Raw genomic sequence first — 24,471 nt, 5'->3', positions numbered from 1 at the left:
GTCCTCAAGAGGCTGGTAGCAGTGATGGTGACGGTGGGAATAGTATAGAGGACACAGGAAAGAAATCAGGTGCAGTGATGCAGTAACCCAATGTGTCATGCTGTAAATTAAATAAAAAATGGTTTTGTAGTATAAAGTTTTGGATATTATGGAGATTATATGGGTAATTTTTCTATCCTCTCAGCTACCTGCTGTGCTGCGGAAACCCGCTGTTCAGCACATTAGGACATTTTATGCAAATGCCCTACGCACAAGATTCAGATGAACTATTCATGATTTCCTGATTTAATTACAATAAATACATGACATCATACATTATACGACAGTCCTGGTGACTGCATTTATTATTCAAATATAAAGCAGATGAACCCGAAGCATAGAAAGACAGGGAGATGATAGAGGGAGCAACTTTTGCAGGATTCACTGTGGAAATCCTAACGTGGGTTCTGTTGCTGGACTGAATTTAAAAAGTAATGTTTTTGTCCAAATTCTTAGAAGTACAAGTGCGTTCCTTTGAGTAATTGTGAGACGGACACTTCAAGGCCAACTATCTCAAAATAAAGGCAGGGAAATAAAAACAAAACAACAACATCAAAACTTACAGCTGTTGCATTACAATAAATTATAATGCAGAATATCTTCTATCCTACTGCACACTTTACTTCACTGTTATTTTCAGTCTTGGTAAATTAAAAAACTGAATTTAACATTAAACGTTAGGAATTACTGGCTGACTAATAAGCCAGTTGGTGTGTTTATAGTCTAACATATGCTTTTGGGTAAATGTGGAAGCTGCTGTAAAGCAAATACTCAGGTTGATTCTCAGTCCAGCCCTGTCCCACAGGTCCGCCACCTGCGTGGCCACCCACTGGTGTGTTACACTAACACAGGTCATCACCATCCATCACTCTGACTAGCTAAACACCTTTATATAGCCTGAGGCACTGCCACAGGGAGGAGGCTTCAACTCTTGAAGGACTGTTATTCAGAAGATAAACTACATTTACACACGCTCAAATAAACGCATTTAGTTCAGTCACGTCACACATGAACAAACAGAAGGCGTGAACCGCCTGAAGATTTATCACACTGAGAAATAGACAGCATTTTCAGCATGTTCTAAGACACTTGGACTTCTCTGCCTTGGCTCAATAGTCGATTTAGAAGTTTTTCATTCATTTCATGGTTGAAGTTACTTTTATAAATGAAAAACTACTTTTAGAGCCGTTAGTCATTAGTGGAAGAAAGGCTGGACAAACCTTAATGGCTTCATGATAAAACTGTTGCGACATGACTCCTGCAATATTGTCGTTACCGTAATAAATGTTTTACCACATTAAAAATAGTGTGCTTTACTGTGGCTGGATAACATGCAAGTAGAAGCCTATGCATGTTCTCATAGAACTGAAGTTAGATCCAATAATTACTGTTTTCTTCAGACTCCATTAACACCAAGGTGTTTAAGGTAAAAAGCAAAAAACTTTGGGCTTCTTTCTGAATGAGGGCCAGAACAAAACAAGATTTGCTTTTAAAAAGAAGCTCAAGGATGGATTGATATAGACCATAAACTTGGAACCTGTAAGTTGTGCCATTTTTTTACACTGCTTTATTGTTGATTTTATAGATCAGCCTATTGAACTTGGTGTTAGCAAGTTAACGTAGCTACTGTAGCTTCGTCTGCTGTAGGGCATCAAGCAATGTGGCATCAAGTCTCATTTGAAGCCAATTAAAATAACCAGTGTAAACTGGATGTGGAAAGTTGGATACTTCATACTACATCACCTAAGCTCTGCCTATTGTTACATGAACCCCCTCTCCAGCGTGATCCTAGCTTGCATTGTCTGTTGCTGCTGTATGTAAATTTACTTGATAGATGTGCCTTGTGGTTAGTCAATTATCGTGCTTTATAATATACTTTCAGGTTTTTTGACAAATAAAATCTGTTGAAATGCTTAATCCTACCTTGTCTAAGTCTGAGAATGAATCACATTACATTACATTACTAATTAATCTACATTATGGTACAGGCTACTCCTACCAACACACATGTAGGCCTATAGCTAATTTTTATTCCAATAAACACGACACATTTTAACACATGAACACATTTTTTTTTCTTAACAAATGTTGGAACGGATTCATGTTTTGACTGGAGTATTACTTTTATGATTTTAATAGTGATAATGAGAAAAAATAAACTGGGCTATAAGTATGTGATATGTCAGCTGTAATGACCAAAATAAGCCTCAGTGAGACACTTGCTTCTAGAAAATAATGAGATTAAAGCAGTGCTGTGATGGCTGACATGCAGAGTATTCAGCACTCAAAGTTCCTTTCAGTTTGCTCCTCGCCTTTTATGTTGTGACAGTCACAGTAGTTTTGGTTGTTTCAAAAAAATTATCCATTTTGTGTCACTGCAACTGAGTGAACTTTAGCTAGCTAACAGTGACAAAATAATTTTGTATCTTGTTGATAATGTGTAGTGATTTGCATGTTGCTCATAACATAACATAACTGCTCATTGAAATTATGTATTTTTAATTTGACTTTTTATATTTATGTACATTATCAAGCACATCTAGATATAAAAAAATAACTAGATTTGTAAATTAACAGAAAATAAATAATCAAAAAACTAACCACTGCCCTCAGAGGTATTAATTTTACAGAACAGCACTGAGTAATGATAGAAAATATTGTCACATGGTGCAGCAACAATCACCTCAAGCTCAATATCAACAAAAACAATGAGCGTGTAAAATATTGTTTAGCTCCCTTAACAGGTTCGGCCTCAAACATCACTATTTTGCATCCAAACACACATTTGACAGTATGCAATATAATATAAAGATTTGCGTAAATCATTAATGTTCTCTGCTCATTCCCTTCCCCACCTGACTGACTAGGACACATTTTACCTTACTGATGTGATGCGCCTTTTAAGTAAAGTGATTGTGTAGGCTTTGTTCCTATAGGTGGTAAGTACTCAGAAAAGGTATTCTATCCATCTAACAATTTCCCATTGCTTGACTGCTTGCAGAGGTTCCAAGACATACTCCAGATGTCTTATTCTCCAGCCATGTCCTCCAGCTACTTTAGTGAGACCTTGAGGTGCTTTCAATCTATACTGTATTAATAATCCCTACAGCATTTACTAGGCCTGACCCTGTGTCTCCTTTAGGGTGTGAATGGCTGGAATACCTCCACTTATCCCAAGGACATGCTTGATTCTTGCTCCTTCAAATGAAAAGAAGCATCAGTTCTACTCCATCTGGAGGTCCAAGCTCCTGACCCCATCTCCCTCGTTTGGGTACAGTGACTGGTACATTTTTGGTACAGGACATTTTGCAAGTTTTTACAAGTCACCTGTCTGTGCTTCAGGCCCCATCTTCGTCTCGCTTAGGTTGAAGAAAATAACCATTAGTTTCAGCCCTAATTCCAAGTGATTTACATTTGGCTATCAACCACCACCATGGTACATGCTGGTGATCATGGTCCAATGAGGTCAACATCAGAGCATCACTGCCACAAGGGCAGGTAGCTTAACCAGAGGACGCACTTCTTTTTGTCTTCTCCACTTACAGCAGATGTCCATGTAAATCATTAACAGGCTTGGTGACAATCCACAACCTTGCCAGGGACACTAATCCCATCAAATCTTTGAATTACTTTTCATCTGCCCCCTCGCCTGGGACCACTTTGTCTATGGAGACGCTACCAGGAGCTACCAAACACCACAACTCCCTGGGTTTAGTGGCTTAAGTTTACGAGCTGAATCTTACAGACTTACTTGACTTTCATGAGAAGAATCAAGGCCAGCCAGTTTTCCTCAGATGTCTGTCGATTTAAAATACCAGGCTTAGAGATTAACTTTTTTTGTGGAAATGAAACAGGTGACAGGTGAGAAGATCTCGTGCAGAGATGGGGATCAAAAAAAGCGAGTTAACTCTAACTGGAACAGAGTAGAAAGAAGAAATAGTACAAAGTTAAGTATAAAGATGAGAAAGGTCTACAATCGAGTGTTGTGTCCATGCATCAGTCCATGCAATTGGGTTCAGTCACGTATGATACAGAAAAAAAAGTTGCACTTGTGTCTTAGATTGATTGTGACAGCCTTTAAAGTTGTTTGGTAATTTCTTGACAAGCTGATCTCTCACACAGCCTCAGGGTTTATATGTGCACCGAGTACCGAGTTCATTTCCCTATACTGATGAGTAGCTACAAAGATGTTTTAATCAGCTTTTCCCCTCTGTACCACAATCTGACAGTGACAGTTTATACTAAGCTATAATGCACACCAGATATACAAGCATAACTTTAAAACAGAGTCATAGGTGTGGTTAAAAGAATAATATTTGCCTAAGAGAATACAAGAGTGTGGGTTTTGTTTTGTGAAAGGATTGTGAACTCCCAAATGCCACTGCGGTGAGGAAGGTTTTGTTTTAGTTCACCTTGAAGATGACATGTAAGACTTTGTGAATGAAGTCCCCAGGCAGAAACTTTTCCGTAGTAGAAAATTTGAAAAGCAGAGGTGGGATCAATCGAAAGACCCCTCACTCCCCAACAAGATGTTTTCTAACTCTGGATAATTGGAAGGTGGAGGTGAGATAAATATAAACACCTTCAGTTAGATACACAAAGTGAGTTGCCTTGAAAAGTTGTGGATGTGGATGTAAATGCAGTTCACGGCGATCAGGCTAGTGGTTAGTCAGGAAGAGGAGAACAAAAAAATAAATGAAAAGAAACAACACCGAAACAGATGAACTCTTTGCTTTGTTCTGGCATTAACGTGAGATCTCCAAGGTCCTATTAATGTTACAAAACCATATGCCCTCATTGTGTTGTGATTGTTTTGGAGGAGATGCTGGAAAAGGAGAAGGACGGCATACTGTGCAGGATTAGCATGTTATTATGACTTACTGGGGTTGGGAGGAAATAAGGTGCAGCTCTTGCAGTGGATGATCTCCTTAACAAGTGGCACATCCTGGGAAACGGGTGCAGGCACCATACCGAGGCCAGGCATCATGGGATTCAGGGGGTTAATTCCAGTCATCATACTGAGGTTGGGATCAAAATCTGGAGGTAAGAGATAAAAATGAATGAGTTCACAAAGTAGATCCTTCCTGGGAAAGAAGTAACACCTACAACAGCTAACCTCTGGTCAGATATTACCTGAGACAGCAGTTTCATGTTGTGTACTTATTCCCTGAGTGATTCTTCAGAAAACATTAGTGACACACTGCAGCCTACACACAATGGAATATACAGCCATTCATGGATAAATCATCTCATAAACAACATTCATATTTTAAGAAGATTCTAGTGAGCCACTCTCTCTGTCACTCTTACTGTTTGAATGATGACCTCACAGAACATGTACACTGTGGGGTCTAAAACCAATGTAACAGAGAAGCTTTATTCAGAATATTGATATACACTGCAGCACTGGCATCCATGGCCGACACGTGCTTTTCTGTGCACACACGTCACAGTGCGGAGCTTTTTGAAATGGAAATGATGCTGCCTTCCAGTATGTGCCTCAACATCACCTGCAGAGAATTTGGAGTCGACAATTATGCCGCAGGGTGTGTGATGTTCATGCACCTGTGTATGTGCATACAGAAGCACTGCTCACTAAAACAAATCCTTCACTGGAGATTATGCAAACACTGGAATGTACTAGACGTGTGGCAAAATAAAACTGACACACACTGGCTAAATATTTTACAGAAGGTGTTATTTCCCTTACTGTGAGACACAGTGAAGTCAGAATCCTGAAATGAATAAATAAACAAGCAAACAAGTAGACAAGTAGAATCAGACAGAAATAATAATTGTATATATATATATATATATAAAAAACAACAACTCCTACATAAATTCTGCCTGTATAAAGATATTAATGTTCAGTTTTGATCGACAGTCATGTCATTTAAATATATGTTTATTATTGGGGTTGGAATAGAAACACATTTCAGCATAATGCAGTCAAGTTCAATAAAGGAAATTCTGATTCTGATCTACTACCTGAGTAATAATCATACAGTCGTATTAACACCTCTTGGAAAGTTAATTTTTCTGAACAAAATAATTACATTTTTGTGGCTTAAATTTAAAGTTTTAAATCAACTTTTCACTTTCTTTAGAATTTTAATTTTTATATGTGTATTCAAACATTCACTTAAATTCCATTGTGATATTGCCCTTCAACAGAGAAATACAGCAGAATATGTGATGCAGGTGCCATTACCATTCTGAATATTTTGATCTTCAATAGCAATAAAGCCAGTGAAGGAGAAATAATATTAACTGTTCTACAGTACACACCATTAACTGGAAATAGACACTGCAAGTGATTTCCTTGAAATCTGCTCTGAGAGAGAAAATGGATGAATTGAATGACACTAAGTGAGGGAAATTAAAGAAATATGCACATTACAGAAGAGTCTGTATAGGTCCCTGGAGCCAAAGAGGCTTTAATAAAGACATTAGACCACATGTGCCTGTGGGCCACATCTGGGCTGGTACCTCAGAGCTTGTAAGAATATAATTTATACAATACAATTGCATTGCTGCAACTGTATTGCACTGTGTGCATGTCCCACAATGCACCGAGCCACTACATAACAGTAAAGTCTAGAGAGCGTCTTAATATCATAGAGAAGTTTCCAGCAACGGCACTGCAGCTGAGTTACCTAACTGTAGCAGCCAAGGGAAGGCAATTTAATGACAGATGGGAAAATATATACATGTTTGTGCTCAGTGAAGACCAGCCGACGCGTCTTCTCTGCAACGACGAGGTGTCAGTGTCAGAAGATTACGATTTACGGCAGCACCGTGACACCAAAAACAGGTAGCTTAGCTTAGCCAACAAGAAAAGAAAAGGCTGCCTGCATTCTCAACTGAACACGTTAGCAAAAATTACAACAAAAAAATGATGCAGTAACATAAGCTGGCTTTACTGTGACTGATCATCAAAGTGATATTCAAAAGGTACAATTCTGAAGCATTGTATGTTGAAGGTATGGTGAATAGATGTACACTTGAATACCTGGTTTAAATGATCTTTGCTGGGCTGCTGCTTTCAGAGTTGGTTATTAATTATTACATTATTCCTAAAACCAATAATAGAATGCAGAGGCAATTATGTATTATGATCACCAGCCCATTGAGCATCACCAAAATGTCAATGGAGTTAGACTAATAAAACCAGCTGAAGGATATAAATGAGGAAAGAGAAAGAGAGGACACACTGAAAAAGAAAATAAAGAAAAAAAAAAAAAAAAGAGAAGGAGAGCCAGGGGAACTGCATGTAAGGAAAACTGATGGAAACTATTTGTCTATTGATGACCTCATCATCAGTCTCCAACCAGGTGTCAGAATAAGAGGAACAGGTGATAAGAAGGACCCCAGTTGCCAGTCAATCAATGGCTCCTTCTGCATGTGAAGGTGAAGGGAAAGAAGACTGATAGCAGGAGGGAAGATAAGAGAGGGTGGGCAGAAGATGGGAGGCGGGTGCAATAGCCAACATAAATGCCAAACATTTTGCATAAAGAAGACTTAAGGAAAGAAAACGCAAAGACCAATAACTCTGTAGGGGGAACACACTACAGAGGAAAACATTGTAATAATAGGAAACAATATTTCTGGAAATCATATTTCATTTTCCATCACAGCCAAAGCTCTACTGTGCTAGTGGTAAATTTAGGAAACATACTTATGAGTTCATATGTTCTATATTGATGCAAAGCAAACTAGATTTCAGCTCACATGAGGGAAATGATCTGGTTACATCAGGGCAGGGCTGGTTCAATTTTGCTGCAGTGCTGCTCATGTTCCCTCAGGAGTGTGTGTGTGTCTGTGTGTGTGTGTGTGTGTATGTCAATGTATTTATCCTTGTCCATTAGGAGCCTGAGACCTGAAGCGAACATGCAACAACAACAAGGCTGTGTGTAATAAAGGAGATTATTTACTTATTCCTAAGGATTTCCAGCTCCATCAGAGTTCTCTCATCTCCAGTTTTAACAACATAGCTCGAGGACATATCTCACCTCTCACGTATCAGTTTTTCCTCCCTCTTTCAGTGCCATCTATAGACACAGACGAACATGCTTCTAAGACTGGGGCACGTCATTCAATGTACACATAGTGTACAGGCCATTTGAAAATTATGTCCAATAGTCTGGAATCCAAGTTGCATTTTCTCTAAAAGGTCAGCAGGGGGAGACACCAATTGTTGCAAAAAACAAGCCAGAGTGATAAGTTAGCTTATGAAAAAATGACTCACTTATCACTTGATTTATTATCTCAGTTAACAGTTTTCTGATGAGTCACTATAAGTCACTAGTTTCAAGTAGCTGAAATTATGTTAAATTATCTTCTTAACTTATGTTCCATTCACCCATTTTCTATATCTCTTATCCATCAGGTCGTGGCGGGGCTGGAGCCAAGGTACAACAATTAATCATTTAGTCAAGCGAGAGAAAAATAATTGGCAGCAACTATACTAAATTTTCAAGCAAAAATGCCAAGTTTTCCCTTGCTCCAGCTCCTCATTTCCTTCTCTTATTTGATATGCCAAAGAAAAGGGAATATCTTTGGATTGTGAATGTCACCTTGGACTTAATTATGGGCATAATTAATTATAGGATCTGTAAGTTTGGCAGCCCTACTTACCGGTAAGCCATCCCTAAGGTTTTACACACAAAACATGGTCATATTTTTGATTAATGTAACAAGTCAAATCTTTCATGGAGTAATCTGACTTACGTACTTGATTTAAAACTTAAAATGGTCATGACATGCATTTATTTCATCATTGGTGTAATTTAAGATAATAATGGGCAAATATATTTTCGCATCACTGCAGGGCAAGGAGAATAACTGAAAAAAACTGACAGACTGTAACAGTCCAGAAATATCCTCAGCATTACTCCCATTTAGCTCGACACTCACAACGAAATGTGAATTAAAACACTGTAGGGTAACATACTAAATAATGACATCGATTGGAGACTGAAAAGTTCTATGAGACCATTACGATGCTTAATTTATTCAATCAGTAATGGTGGATGGAGTAGATAAAAAGAGATACGCTCATAAAGGGGCTTCATCATTTGTACAAATGAGCAAAGATGATTCTAGCAGTTAAGAAGAGGAGAAAGGATTAGTCTATTACCAAATAAGCCTGTTGACAGAAAATTAATGAACTGATAATCTAAGCAAATTCAGTGATTCCTGCTTCTCAAATGTGAATATTTGTGGCTTTTTCGTCTCTTATGACAGTAAACTCAATATAATTGGAATTTGAACAAGAACTTGTTCCCAACATATTCCCAAGATGGGGAAAGTGTCAAGGCCACTGTTTACTACTTCCTGACATCCAGACTACAGAATTAATCTAGAAAATAAATAGTAAAACAAATGATAAGAAAATAATCAGATTCAGCCCTAAAATTGAAGCACTGTTTACTAGATCTGACAGACGAGGACCTTAGTGTGGTGAACATCTACACAAAACAAGCATTAATTTTAAAAACTTTTACATTTAAAATCAGACATTTCGATTTGAATATTAAGATACACATGGCATTAAAAGACAACTGCAGTTTGCTAATAAACTAAAATAAACAGTTTAATTGCGATGCAGTATGTACTTCTAACCAATATGCTATTTATGCAATGAGAGAGGAGAAATAGGTTTCCTTTGACTCAGAAGAAACTTCACAGAGACAGATTTAGAGAGCCCTAGGGTCCTCTCGAGGAAGAACAACAATAGAAACCTGGTTGCTGGGTCCACCCACACATGTCCACACATCTGTCTGATCCTTTTTGCCGCGCTTGCCTATGAGTTTATATTTTCTCTCATGTCAGAAAACTGGAATTCACAAACATCTGCCGGTTAACACCTCATCCTTGAGTGGACATGCACACATACACACAAAGTTGGTCTTTAAGGTTATTGCGCAAATTATCTTTCATTCTACCTCTCTGTCTTCTCTATTAAGTCCTGTCATTGATTTTAAACCCATTTCCTCAAAGTTTGCTTAAGGTAATTACATTTGAAGCTGTCCATCAATCAGTGGGTGCAGGCGAGAGGAAACAAAGAAAAGAGAGAGACATTTGATTGTTTGAAGTTCCCAGCTATTAATGTCATCCTCCTCTTCCCTTCCTGTCTTTTTCCTCTCTGAGTTCCAGGGTAAACGTCCCCCCTAGCAGTCAGCGGCGGGTGGGGGGTTGGAGGGGGACATGGACGGTTGCTATGAGGCATGCTGGATAATATTCTCTAATGAGGCACACTAGCCACGCCACCTGGAACCCTACCAGTAGCTGAAATCTGCCTCTCTTAATCTATGCCAAGAGTGGGCCTGCTTTGCATTTTCATACGAACATCTCCGACTTCATCTCTCTTACAGGAACATTTCTCCTGCCTGCAACCTGCATGACAGAAATATATACCTCACCCCACCACCTTTGATAAGTTTTTCTATCCCCATATTCCATTATGACTAAATAAGAATCTGCTCCCTTATATTGCCATCCAAAATCTGTCTTCTTTATCTGACATCTCCATTATAAATATAACTTTTAGCAGCATCAATCCAGTAATCTGCCACGGATAAAGTCCCATTTCTGAAGCCTTATGACCACTGCTCTATTTTTCCACCCCAGACATAGTGTACATCCCAAGTATATCGACTCTGTCCACCCACATGCAGCCAAAAACCTCTGGCATCGTACCAGCGCAGCTCCTGAACAGTCAGCACAAAGGGACACAGCATTCAGTCAGAGGCTTGGATAAAGGTTGCGGCAAAGGAATAGCTGATGTATTTCCTGATGCTAACTCAGGTGAGGTGTGTGAAAATGAGAGGACTCCTGATTCGCATTTTTTTGGCGGGGGGAGGGGGACTTGTGATCCTAAGTTCACATAAAGAGCACTGTTTTGATGGTTGGTTATGAGGTATGACTTCACGTTTTCATATGTTCCAGTGTGGGTTTGTGTCTGTGTGTATGTGTTTGTGTACAGTGGTATAGGGGGGCTGTGGCAATTGTGGGGAAGGGATGAGGACGAGTGGGATGCAACAAACAAAGGGAGTGGTTGTTTATTCAGGGAACAGTCTTCTGTCCCTGGAGCCTGCTTATCTATTCTCCAGGGTGAGTTCGCTTGTGTGTGTGTGTGTGTGTGTGTGTGTTCATGCATAAAAATGTGCATCTAAACCGATTCTGATAACCGCGCACAGTCATGTGTGTAAAAAGCTAAATGTTTTCCTTTTGGCCAAGTGTGTGTGTGCGTGTGTGTGTGTGTGTGCCCACTCAGCATCTTTCATTAGTTCCACACATTTTCTTTTTGTCAAATGAGCAGCCTTGTGCACTCCAAATGTGAGAAAACCAAAATGGCTAACCAAACCCATCATCCCTGCCTATTACATATTCTTAAGATGTCATGTTGGGACTGGGCCGCAGAGCAGTTATTGGTTCGGAAAAACACACACATACTGTCAAGGTCACATGAACACAAAAATGAGGAAGTCTGGTAAAAAAAATAAAAATAAAGTATTACTGCTACTTCTCATAAAGCCTGGCTGAGAGGTGCTTTTGGCACTTTAGGACTCTTAATGCTGTGTAGTTCAGTTTTGGAGTTAAGACTGGACAATTCTGAATGGTTACAAAGGTAAAAAATTTTCTTGATTTCTTCCGAAACGTTTATCTTTTTTCATGAAATGCTGGATTCTTCCCCCACGTTAGGTCTTCAATATATATATTCAAATGAAATAATCTGAAAAGGAAAAAAAGTCACTCTTAGAACTCATGCCCACACTGAGACCTGAGATGAGGATTTTTAGAGCACTTCTCTAAACAAATTTCATAAAGCGCTTTAATATAGAAAGAAGATGCTGCTTAATTCTATAGAGTGACATGCTAACAATGTTGGGAACCACTGGTGGAATCTTTCAATCAAAACCAAATGATTGAGGAACTCGCAAAATGTGCAAGAACAGCGATACAATATATACTGTCAGGTGTCTTGCGTACTAAAAGCATCTTGGGAGGTCTGTACTGTAAAGAAATATAGAGCGGGAACTCTATAGCTTCCCATCTGGTTCTACTTATGGTCTGGACATGCTAGAAAGAACACTGATGAAGGCTGGGGAAATACATGGTGAAGGCTCCTGGAAAAGGATACATTCTTTGTCTCTGTCAAATATCAAAGATGTTGAAACCAGATGTCGATTCCTGCTGTTAACATTGCAATCCTTGCTCTGTTCTCACAGTTCACACTATATCTGGGATTCTTACTCACCAGGATTAAGACTCGCTTACAAAAGTCATGACTTATCCACGCACTTTTCCTAACATTAAACACATTTTAAGCATCTGTAGAGGCATTGTGTTTGTCCTCATGGTTTGGCTAAGCACTAGCCCCACTGATCCATGTAATCAGTGATGCTACTTTTGGTGATTTTCACTCATAAGTAACTAGACACAACTGAAGCAAGAGCCCATATTAAACACTTTTTGGGGAAAAAAAACAAACAAATACTGTGCTATTTCTGATACCCGGATCATTCACCATGAAAAACACTGCTGTCACTTTTCACGTCTTCCGTAACTACTGAAACTCTCTGGCCTCCATTTAATTTGCACTCTTGGCTGAACATTCAAACAATAGTCCACCTTAATATTTATGTTGGAGTTAAACTTTGGACAATGAAAAACAGAAACTCTAACTGACTTCAGCAGCAGCTATTATGGGGGGCAGAACATGTAATCAATACACAGCGCTACCTCCAGAGATGCCCTCCCACCACTGAAGCATGTGGGTCAGATTTCTTAAATTCATCTGTGTCCTGAAATCTCACTCCTCGCCTCACATGGTCTGGGGCTTATTTGTTCCCAGTCCTGCTTTTGGGAGCCGTTTTGGTTGCCTCTGTGAACCGTTTGGAAGAGGTGGGTGGTAGTGACTGTGACTGTTACGGTGACTGCAGAGTGGGGATTTCTGGCACAGCCTACTTCCAAGAGGCATGGAGAATATGAACAATATAAACAGGCCATAGCTCCAGCAATACTACACTATAAAAAACAACTTTATTGACAGATCAACTTGTTTCAGACTGTGGCCTTCTTCAGGGTCTAGTGTTGCTGGAGTTTTGACAGTCACTGCCATCGCACAAAGCTGCTGCAATGTGAAGAACAGATGTTGTCATTGATACTCTTTCTCTCATAGCTTTCTTGAACCTACTGCATTAGGATTAGATCTATAAAAATCAGTGAGTTGTTTTTGGATTTCTTTCAGAATTCCATATTTTACTTTCTGTTACTGCTATTTTTCCACTTGACTTTGACTGCTCACATTGGGCATTACAAGTCAGGGTAAATTTTATTTATACAGCCAAAAACAGAACAGAACAAAACAGAAATTTGCCTTAGAGGGCTCTACAATCTGTCCATATGACAGCATCTTAGATCCACGATTCAGATACAGAAAAAAACTGCTGTCTATAGCCTGAGTCTCATCTCTCCCTCAGTCCAAACACTTTACTAATACAAACAGGTATTAATAACTTTCTGACATACATGACTGTCCAGTCCGTTTATAGACACAAAACTGACATCATTGGAGACCTGCAATGGGCTTTGTAAAGCTACACACTGTGGAAGGCTCTGCCCACAGTGATGTGTTTACCCACCTGTCTGTCTGCATAAATCCACTTGGTTGGAGGCAGAAAAAGACTCGGTGGTGAAGAAATACATTTCGGGCTCACAGTGGATGAAACAGAGGCAAACTCTAACGTGTAATGAAAGCGCTGTGACAGCGGCAGTGTCTTGTAATGAGCCCAAAACTGACACAGAAAAACCCACTTAAAACTACATGCAAGACACATATTAAAAATCGTGCACAACACACTTAAAGATCAAATAGAAAAGAGTGTGGAGAGCGGCAACGGATTCTCCACCATTGTTTAGTGGTAAGAAAAATAAGACAAAGATGATGTTGGGTCACGATGGAGAATCAATAACAAATCCACCTGGATTACTTTAAAGGCACAAGGTGCTACGATGACTACTACTGCATGACAAAATAAGACTGTTTGAAGTCATGTCAAAGAGTGTGCCTAGAGCTTTGTGTTCACAACAGATGTTATAAAAGAGTTCAAAAGACAACCGGTTTGCACTATGGAAAGCATGAGAAAGCAAAAAAAGAGGCTAACACTGTGGTAAAAAGCAAGTCCAACCAATACAGAACAAAACAGTTTATAAACAATAACATACATATTATAAATACCAGGGCGTTCGTTAGTGGCTAACCTTGAACAACTTCTTCCTCATTATTTGTTATAAACAGAAAAAGAGGCAAGAATTCAAGGCAAAGGTTCAACAAGTAGAAGTTCTTTTGGCTTGAGTGAAGTGAAAAATGCATGGGTGGAAAACAGATGCCTGTGAGTAATATATGTTAAGTTCTTTTTGGAGTGTGGAGAGAAGATAAAACGGCAGCACTTTTTCGAAATTTACATGTAAGTATTTTTACTGCTCACATGGGAGAGAAAAACAAGTTTTGAATTTTTTAACAGTTACTTTATTGATACATTATGTTATTACTTTACAACTGTTGGACTGGCTTCACCTTCAGGTTACATTTTGTACTGTTTGATACGAGATGATTGTTTCAGAGTGATTCAGTGCAGTCTGAGTGCGTAAAGGAGCACTGCTCTGTGCAGAGCAAATGAACAATGTGTGTTCTGCCGTGGGTTGTAGTGGCTGACTCAGCTGTAATGAGATATAAATGAGATGCTGGGTAATTTAGCCTGGTGAGGGAGTGAGGGTGGAACAGAAAGGAGGAAAGGAAGGAAGAAGAGAGAAAGGTAAGGAAACAGCAGCTGTTATTCCATCCACTAGGGAAGGCACAGCTGTCCTCTTAAACCTAGTCTCCACCCTCTCCATCATGGCTTCTGATACCTGATGTACTACCCCAGTGGAGGCTCAAAGACCCTGCACACTCATGGTAAACCAACACAGGAAAGATTAGTTATTTTGCCAGATCAGAGCGCTTCTCGACACTGTGTGGGTGTGCAGAGACCGTGCTTGACTGACGGCTACCTCATTCTGTTTGTCTGTTTGTCATTCCTGTTTGGATGAGACAAATTACATCTTTGGCTTCCTTATGAGTACATGTGATCAACATACAACCCAAATCCACATTTATGCCATATTTGCAGCACATGTTATAATAATGACTGAAAAACACTATTGTTATTTCTGAAAGCTGCAGTATATACGGCTTGGCTAAATAATATATAATTTCCTGCTATTATAAAAGAAATAATGATGCTTTACATAAGACAAAGTCCATTGGCAAAGGTAACTAAATGCAACATAATGGGTGTTTAGATGCTTTCAGCTTTATTTTATATGTTCAAACAAACAATTAAGTTACAAAAGTTCAGCTGTAATTGATAAAATTTCCTATCGACTGTAGTCCATATATGCAAGATAACACCGGAGTCCTGCATTCATGCACACTGGCTCAGTGGCATGGCATGGCTTGGAACTGTGGTATTGTGGTAAATTGGTTTGACCTGCACTTTTCCTGCTAGGGCATGTCAAAACGTCTGCTGTGACAAATATCACGGTTTTCCTGGCTATTACGCACAAAAAGTTCAAAACCAACTTGTATAAGCACCTTGAATTACAACTGAAATACAACAATACAACTGCAGGTGTTTGACCAAATGTAAGAGCAGTTTAATCATTTTACAGCAGACATTTTCACTTGTCAACATGACTGCTAGCTGCACTCCATTCATGTATGCCAGTTGTGGTGCAGTGCTGTCCATGCAGTATTAATGGCATGGCTTAGTGACACACTAAATATGTAACAGAGCAATTGTTAATGCTGTTGTGACACCTGTTGTTTTCCTGCTCCGAAAAGCAAATGTCTGCTGTAAAAAGCGGTTGGTGCCCTCAATGCACACCTGATCTCAAAAACACACACCCTCTTGAATGGTGTGCATGCGTGTGTCCAGCACTGTGTTTTCATCTTTAACACGAGGTTCACTCCTTCTGTTTCCTTTTCCTTTGAGAAGTTCCACTACAGCTTGTGCCTTCTCTCAGCAGAAAGCCTTTTGTTTACCATATCTGAATTATGCTTACGTGTGTGTGTGTTTCCCTTAATATTTCTCAGAGAGTGCATTTGGAAGACCGTTCGTCTCCAAGTGCGTACACACATGCATCTCCACACACAAGCCTGGCATATTTCAAAAATGAAAGTGCATTTCAGCTAAGAAGTGGGAAGTGATTTATAAAAGGCTTTAGGGAAAGGCTTTCTACTTAGGAGAGAGAGAAAGGCATGGCAGAATAACTCTTCAGAGATGGAGAGTGGGAGGGTGCTGCTGATGCTGCTCATGTTATAGATAGCAGTGCCATCGGTAAGGCTGAATATTATAGTGCTGGATCAGAATACACAGGCTCAACATTGTGCTTACAAGCTGCACCTTGATGTTGCAACAAGAGAAAAAAACTCAAATCAAATAAATGAAACTTAATTATTTCAATCCCCATTAGCTACTGTTTCAAACTGCAAAACATGTTAAACCAATGACATGTTTCGTCACTGTAGGGTGCAAATTACCCGTTTGTCATATAAATAGAGGCGCAACTGTGTTTTGTTTGAGAAAACTGGATAATTGCTTGGAAAATGAACTCAGTTTGAATCTTTTTCTAGAGGTGAAATGAGTTATGAGGGGTTCAATATGACAGCACGAGGAGTTTACAGTTAAAGTGCGATGGTGTATAATGCTCATTAAGGATTTAAGTGTCAGTGATTTTTGTTCATCTTTTACGTGCCTGTCTGCATTTTATCATGACACAGTGCCAATAGAAAACTGAAAAGTAAATGAAAGTGAAAAACAAAAGAAGTGATAATGAGAATGTATTATTAAGAACAAAAACGAAATGCAGGAATTTTGACCTGTATAAGCGAATCCGAGACTCAGAGCATGCCTCTGTATGCCATTTTAAGAGTGTTTAGAGCATCGCAATCCCAGCTCGGAATAAACAGGATGAGCTGAGTCACCAGTATACATATTTTAAATGACCAAAGCAGCCACATGAGAGAACCCACGTCTCCATCCTTCCAAGCCACAGCAGTAGATGGTCTGCACTCCTAAACACTAATGAAGTCAAGGACAACGTTGCTCATCAACAAACCTACAAATCCTTGACCCACACAGCAACAAATAAATCATAAAAATCTGTCTTAAATGCCATCAGCCTTTCAAAGGTGCAGTTTGCCGTTTCTGCCACTCGACTCAATTGAAACAAGACAAAGAAAATCTAAGTAGTGTGGGTTCACATGGGAGTTGCTGAGTTTTCCATAAGTGCCGGCTGTCAGCCAGATGGCTTGACATTAAAACATTTCCAGCTCACTGATTTCTCATGGTTTCAAGTCACGTTTTGTGCAAGGATTTTACTCATCGGATGTCTGCATCTTACAGTGTTACACATTAACTTTAACTGGGACAGGCCACTCAGGCATATGCTTTAAGTGTATTTGTTGACCCTGCATTGTTACTCTATTTTGTCATTTTTCACCCATCCATAGAAAATAAACCATCCAAGATCAAATAACTACTGGACAACCTCCCCTCGCTCTACCTCTCTACTACTGTTCGACACACATGCACAGCAGAGTGGGGGGGCGCGTCTGGTACTACATCCCTGATTCACTGACTGTGGTGTGACCTCTCTCGTTTAATGAAGGCTTACTTGTGTCCCTGAATTGTGAAAGCTTGCAAGTTCATCTGGCTGGTGTGATATTATTCAGTACCATGTTGATTTTAGTCGTTTGTTTAACAAACTGCCGTTTTGGAACTGCAAAAAAAAAAAAAAATCCACCATGTTGTATTTTGGGCAACTTTATAAAACATCCTGCTGATAAAATCAATAAAACAGACACAGGAAGAGAGAAACAGAAAGAGGTGGTGTGTGTGTTCAGTGAGGAAATGAGAACTGCAGGGAAAAGCAGGTTGGGCAGATTTACGTTGTTTGTGAGCAAAACACTAAAATAAGGAGGACGATTAAACTGAATTGGAATGGTGAATTAAGAAATAACCTAGTAGGCCACCCATTGTTACAAAACTAGATAAAAGGACATCAAATTTATACACTAACAAATGCAAATGTGAATATATGAAGTCTGTATACAGTGATACTAGAAAGAGGTAGAAAAGCATGACAACATAAATGATGATGATGCTTTGTATGAGGCAACCAACATTAAGCATACTGTATCTATTATCAGGAAAATGGTCTTTCTAGCATGACATGAACCCCAGTGTCACATTTCATGCCTTACAACATCTGGATGGAGTAAAAATAACTGAAATGCAATATAAAATCTCTCGTAGAGTACATCTTTTCCAGACGTACTTTGAACACACAGACGTCTGTGGTTCTGGTTTGTGTGTTGTCTGGTTGTTGGACGTGTGGTACCTGGCATGAGCTGCTGTCCAGTAATTCCAATGGGAGGCATCCCCAGGTTGTTCATGGCTGTTGCCCAGGCATTAGGATCTGACATGGGCATTGTCATCGAGTTGGAGTCCATTGTCATGTTACAGATCCCTTCTGTGGGAACAAACAGAAGAGAGGGACAGAGAGGAGAGTTGATATCAGACCTGTGATCTCTAAATCATCATGACACCGGGCTGCTTCAGAGGAGGGGTTACTGCAAAGACTGAGACAGAAGATTGTTTTCAACAACGTGGGGTGCAATCATCTTCACCTGCCTCCTTTCTTTAAATCACTCCTCTAATTCTGTGTTCTGTCTGACGGGAAGGAGAAGCCATTGTGGCCCTGCAGTCAAACTGACACCATGAGGATTTTAACAACATTTAGGATCTATTCGGCTGTGAGGTTAAACACCATGGTCTCTGGGCTCTTCCTGTCTCAGCGAGCTGAGAATCCACTGGAAATCTTGCTGTAGGAACAAACTGGGATGTGTTAGTATATCGACACAAAATTTACACCAGTGAGGACTCCAGTAAAAGATCAGGGATTTCGTTTGCAAGCCGGAATATGAAAATAATGCGGCGTAAAACAAGATTATCATGGCACTAAGCACAAATCTTGATGCTATCAGGCATTTGCCAGGCGCTCTGCTCCTAAACCTTGGAAAAATCTCCAATTTAGCACAACAAATAAACACATCATCTCAAACTCACAACCCCAGACTCATGGTTTTTTGCCAAGTGTTGCATAATAAAGCAAACACATTTAGATCCTCATAATAAAAACCCTGAAGTAAAGTCAACATGAACATGATACATTCACCAGCAGCTCATCCTCCCTGTCTGCAGTCTATTTCGCAGCTCTAAACGCTCTTTAATTCTCTCCTCTGGTCGACCTCTTTCTCTCTGACAGACCTGTAAATTGCTCCGAGTGCTGGCTGTGCCAAGCTGCCCTCTTGTCTACTGATGCCAAAGCCAACACCATTGTTAATAATGAGCAGTGCTGCACCCAACACACTTCACACCTCAGAAGGTCTGTGGCAGTGTCCACTGTGGAGGTAACACTCACATACAGTCTATGTGTGTGTGTGTTTGTACAGCAGCCTGTATATTTATATTTCTGGTGTTCAGATACAGCTGGCAGTGCCTAAGAAGGCTATTTGCCACTTTGTCTCCCTCACCGAGCTACTAATTTCAGAGCTGTCTGTTGTCACTGCAATAGAGAGGCCTGATAAAACCTCCTGCGTCTGTGCATCGCTGTGATAATGCTGCTGACGAGGACTTCACAGGCTTCTTAACGAACACAACCCTATTAACCAGGGGACACTTTGGAGGACTCTGAATGAAGTGGTGCTAAGCTGTTTTATAGCAGTTTTATTACAGTTTGCAGTACATTAACTGCCACAACTGCAGTGTAGTTGGATACACACGCTCAGAGTTTGACAGCCGATGTCCTCAGTCCAGATGACTTGCTTGGCCCATATTGAATTCAACATGGTCTGCCATTTGGTAATAGCAATTTTGAGATAGCGAAAATCTTTAGGTCTTGATAGCCATTTGAATCCTTAAATTGCATAAAATCCAAGTTTCTTTTCTTCATAATCAAATGAGTAAACTGGTGTTTATTTCTTTACTTCTTTTGTTAAATCATTTCTTAAGAGAGGTTGAAGACCCATGATCATGTCATCAAACGTTTTGTTTGGCCCAAAAAGAGAAATCAAATAAATAAGATATTCAGTTCACAGTTGAGTAACTTAAGAGAGAAGCATCAAAACCTTGAGGTTATTTGCATAACCCCGGTTCTCTGAGTAATATGAGTGAGAAGAAGTGCTTATCTTGAATAACGTGGTGCCGTCCGCAGGAACTATTTAAGGTAGATGGTACTACCTGGGGTGGACGGACATGTTTCATCAGCCAATCAGGATTGGCGTAACGAGATTGATGCTTCTGAGGTCTGCAGCGAGGCGTGCATCCCATAGTGAGACATCAAGCGAAATACTATGAAAGAGAACTCCTATTTGCCAAGCTTCAATTAAGCTTTTAGCTAACAGCTAACTGCAGGTTTATTTCATGTGTCCGAACATCTGGCTCAATATGAGAATCATATTATAAAATATCCATATTCCAGTAATACAAATAGGAGCAAAATTAAATAAAACACATGACCACATAAAGTATTAAGATATTCTTTAAAAGACAGATTCAAAATAAGTTTTAAATTAACTGTACACTAAAATAAACTGCTGCAAACCTACAGTTTATCTTGATATTTCAGGCTTTCTCCACCTAACTAAATGTGAACAGTCAACTCAGCCTCAATCAAATCTGTATTTCTTCTGCCAGATGGTCAAAGTCCCGTCTCATTCCAGGGTCTCAGCCAGAAACAGCAGGTAGCCTTTATAGTCTCGATGAGATGCACCAGGTGTAAAACTGTCTCCTGCGTAACCACTTCAGTGGGTCGATATCAAATGATCAGAAAAATTGCAAAACCACTGTGAAAACCAAATGTCACTCCACTTTTTCTAAACCTAACCAAGTACTTTTTGTGCATGATTCAAATCATGTGCCATGCCATTTCAGCGATGTGTTAGAAGGGCTTTGTGGCAGGAAGGCTTTCAAGAGTACCTCGAGCATCTGGAAGATGATCAGTACCATATTCAGATTTTATCCTCATGGATGTATGCGGTTTTGGTTTAGTCCATATATCATCAGTCTATTGCACTTTGACTAAACAAAGATTCTCTGAACACAAACACTGACCCTTTTATCATAGAGAAATATCTCATCAAACCCATAGCTTTAGAACAACATGCACACATCTCTTGATCAAGAGCGGGTCATTTGTTTATCCCATGTTAACATCTTTCTTGTGAGCCTATTTTCTTCCATATATTGTAACTGATTCCATAAAAGGGCTTTACATGTCTTCCAGAGGGGCTCACGGTCCACATCACCCTATTAAATCTGACAGGGATGTCGGCCATGGCACATATCCATGCTTACCCAGAGAGTATGTCATGGCATTGTTTTGGAAAAAGTATGTTTAAAAACGCAAATCCTTCAGATCTTCAAGCCATAAAAAGAACTCCTGCAGTGAATCATTTCACTTTTCCTTTTGTTATTGACTACCTTTTTCAACTATTTCAACCTTTTGTTTTGGCAGTTTTTTCTTCACATGGCGATTTAAAACATCATTACTACAACTTAAACTACTAAACGACGACTATAAATATTCTTTGGTAAAATGTCCTCTGAATGCAATGTGAACTTGCTGTCTTGGACAAATCTGCCTTTGAATTTTTTTTAAAGCCATACATCCATTTGTCCTCCAATCTAATCTATTGACCTGTGAGTGAAAACACAACAAGGCACTGCCTCTGATGGGAAATCATTGGAGGTCATCAGATTTCCAAAGACATTTAAACAGAATTCATTTGTTCCTCGCTGGAGTTGTTATTGATTGTGAGGCTAATATTCAAGGCTGCGTGGATTTAGCTGAGCGGGTCTTGGACCTTTGAATACAAGAGCTGGCTCTGCAGGGTTTCAGACAGGGATGACCAGTAGTCTACATCTGAGTCACACACCGACTTCATCTATCTGCACCCCTATTCATTTATCCAATCCCTGTGTCACGGTCTTTCTATTCATCATACTGAACTCTGTTCTTTTTCTGTTGCCTATCTAGCATCGACTCAACTACCTTCCATTGTCTCATGTTTTCTCACACACACACACACACACACACACACACTCTTACCTTCCTGCATTAATCAATTACACTTTTCAGAGTTGCAGCTCAATCACTGAAGGCTTTTGATTTTGGTACGACAAAACTGACCTTGAGGGCAGGAGTCAGCATTGACTCACATTAAAGGAACCACAATGCAACATGTCATCAATATATGGAGCTGACGGAGGAATAACAAACAGAAAAAAACAAGAAAAAAAACCAAATTGAAACGAAACACCCAAACATCGGCACAGGGATGGACACCTGTACTAGCACACGACCAGGCACAGATACAGACAACACATAAGTAAAATTTGCCAGAAAGGAGGAATAAGAGCCATGGACAATACTGCCAATGAGGGAATCAATGCAGATGAATATTTTCAACAGAAAACAGATTAGCACACTTTGCTGCTTTGAAGCCAACTGTCTGGATGAAATAAAAAGTATGAAACTGAATCTCAGGAGGTTAATTGTTTATTCCATGGTCAAGAGATCAGAGAAAAAAAGAGTCAAAAAGGAAGCCAAATTATTTTCAGCTGTTGGCTCAATTTTACCATGAGCTCATTTGAATATTACGTCTAATTACATGAACCGAACATCTGTGCATCTGTAAATATCATATGTATCTAAGACCTCATGAAACCAAGATACAAATCTGGAACCGTGGAAAGCCAAACTTAATATACATAAAACAGGTTAAACTTGGCCAGATTATAGCAGAGCCACAGGTGGGGGTTACATTTATGACTTCTCATTGGATGTCAACATTACAGTGTGAGGTATGAGGTGGGTAAGATACAGTCAACACACAAACTTTACATGTCCTGCAGTATAATATCAGAAATGTCACACTGGGGTTATAAACAGATTCAAAATGTGATTTTACTGGTATAACACTGAGTTGGTAACTAAAAATATAGAGCTAAAAGGAGCAATTAATTAGTAATTTGACAGAAACTCAAATGGCAACTATACTGCAAATCGATCAGTAAAAGTCACTGGTTCAATTGTCGCAAATGCGAATATTTCATGTTTTTCCAATGGATCAAACAACTAATCAAGATAACTGACAATATCGATAAAGTGCGACAAGTGCAGCAATCCTAAAACAACATATATGAATCAAATTGATGATAAGTGACCACCCCGCGTGCAGCTATACACTGGTATCACCATGATCCATTACTGCCTGGATATTACCCATGGCAATTAAAGTGATAGCAGTTCTGACTCAGCCGAGGTCCACCCCAGCCCATAGTTTTTCTGATGCTCACTCTCTGTGGGTTGTGACCGGCTTTTAGCTTCCCTAAAAGCTCCCCCAGGAGGCAGATAGGAAATTAGGTCATTTAAGAGCCCATTGGCCGTAATCCCCAACAGCAGGCAGAGAGACGCTAGAGGCCATTCAGTCTAAAATGCACACGGTTTTAACAGCTAACTACAGGTTTATTACAGCCTCTAGAGAACTACTTCAAAAGGCAGCTAAAAAGATGAGGGATGGAGACAAAAAGAGAAAGAAAGGGCCACTTTCAACAGATGGATGTGGTGCTGACGAGACAAAATGACAGAAAGAAAAGTGAAATGGAAGCTCCCTGAAATTGAACTTGGACCATTGCAGCAATGAATAAAGCATAGCGGCCTGATGACGGTCATTATAACAAAAACCGACAATTAGAGTATAATATAATGTCATTGCTGAACACAAAGTGGTTGAGCACACAGATGAGCGTAATTAAGTTTCAATACATGACTTTCAACCAAAAGGGGAGGGGGAAAGTACAAAAAATGCTGCTGGCTACTTTCAGATTGTTTGGTCAGAGGTGTTATTAGAAGAAATGTTGGCCATTTTCCATCTGAAATGATGTGTAAACTGCCCATACTTATGCACGGAAAGAACATAATAATAAAAAAAAAAAGAATCAATTATTCTCTGAGAGCAGTTGCCTCTTGGACCTTAGCACCCTCCTGAGTGCAGCTCTGTCTCTCTCTGCACGTGTGTTTGCTTGTGTTTGCTTCTGAGTAGGGAGGTGGGTCAAAAGGGGACCTTCAGGGTCATTTGGAAAAATAAGTCTCATCACAATGTGAGACGAAACTATGAACACGAAGATGGCTGCATCATCTGTACAACTTTGTCTCTGGACAGTACAACCTGATAAAAATAGACCAAGGTGCTCATAAAGATCACTATACGATTTTTCCCTCACTCACGTGCCTTACATACACAAGCCAGCGCACACA

The 24,471-nt window shown here is 39.6% G+C and overlaps 1 protein-coding gene across 6 annotated transcripts in view; it reads right to left on the bottom strand.

The window, feature by feature from the left end:
* LOC124068588 (ecto-NOX disulfide-thiol exchanger 2-like) overlaps window positions 1-24,471 on the bottom strand; it is a 148,547-nt gene that overhangs the window by 31,289 nt on the left and 92,787 nt on the right. For all 6 annotated transcript variants that reach the window (XM_046406964.1, XM_046406965.1, XM_046406961.1 and 3 more), the window contains 2 exons: window positions 18,490-18,621; window positions 4,921-5,076 (listed from right to left, as the gene is read on the bottom strand). In XM_046406964.1, coding sequence (XP_046262920.1) covers window positions 4,921-5,076; window positions 18,490-18,621 — 288 coding nt within the window. The remainder of the gene's footprint in view (window positions 1-4,920; window positions 5,077-18,489; window positions 18,622-24,471) is intronic.

Source organism: Scatophagus argus, chromosome 12, assembly GCF_020382885.2.
Source record: "Scatophagus argus isolate fScaArg1 chromosome 12, fScaArg1.pri, whole genome shotgun sequence".
NCBI classification, from domain to species: Eukaryota; Metazoa; Chordata; class Actinopteri; family Scatophagidae; genus Scatophagus; species Scatophagus argus.
The sequence above is the reverse complement of the archived record's forward strand: the minus strand, read 5'-3'. Positions and strand labels throughout refer to the sequence as shown.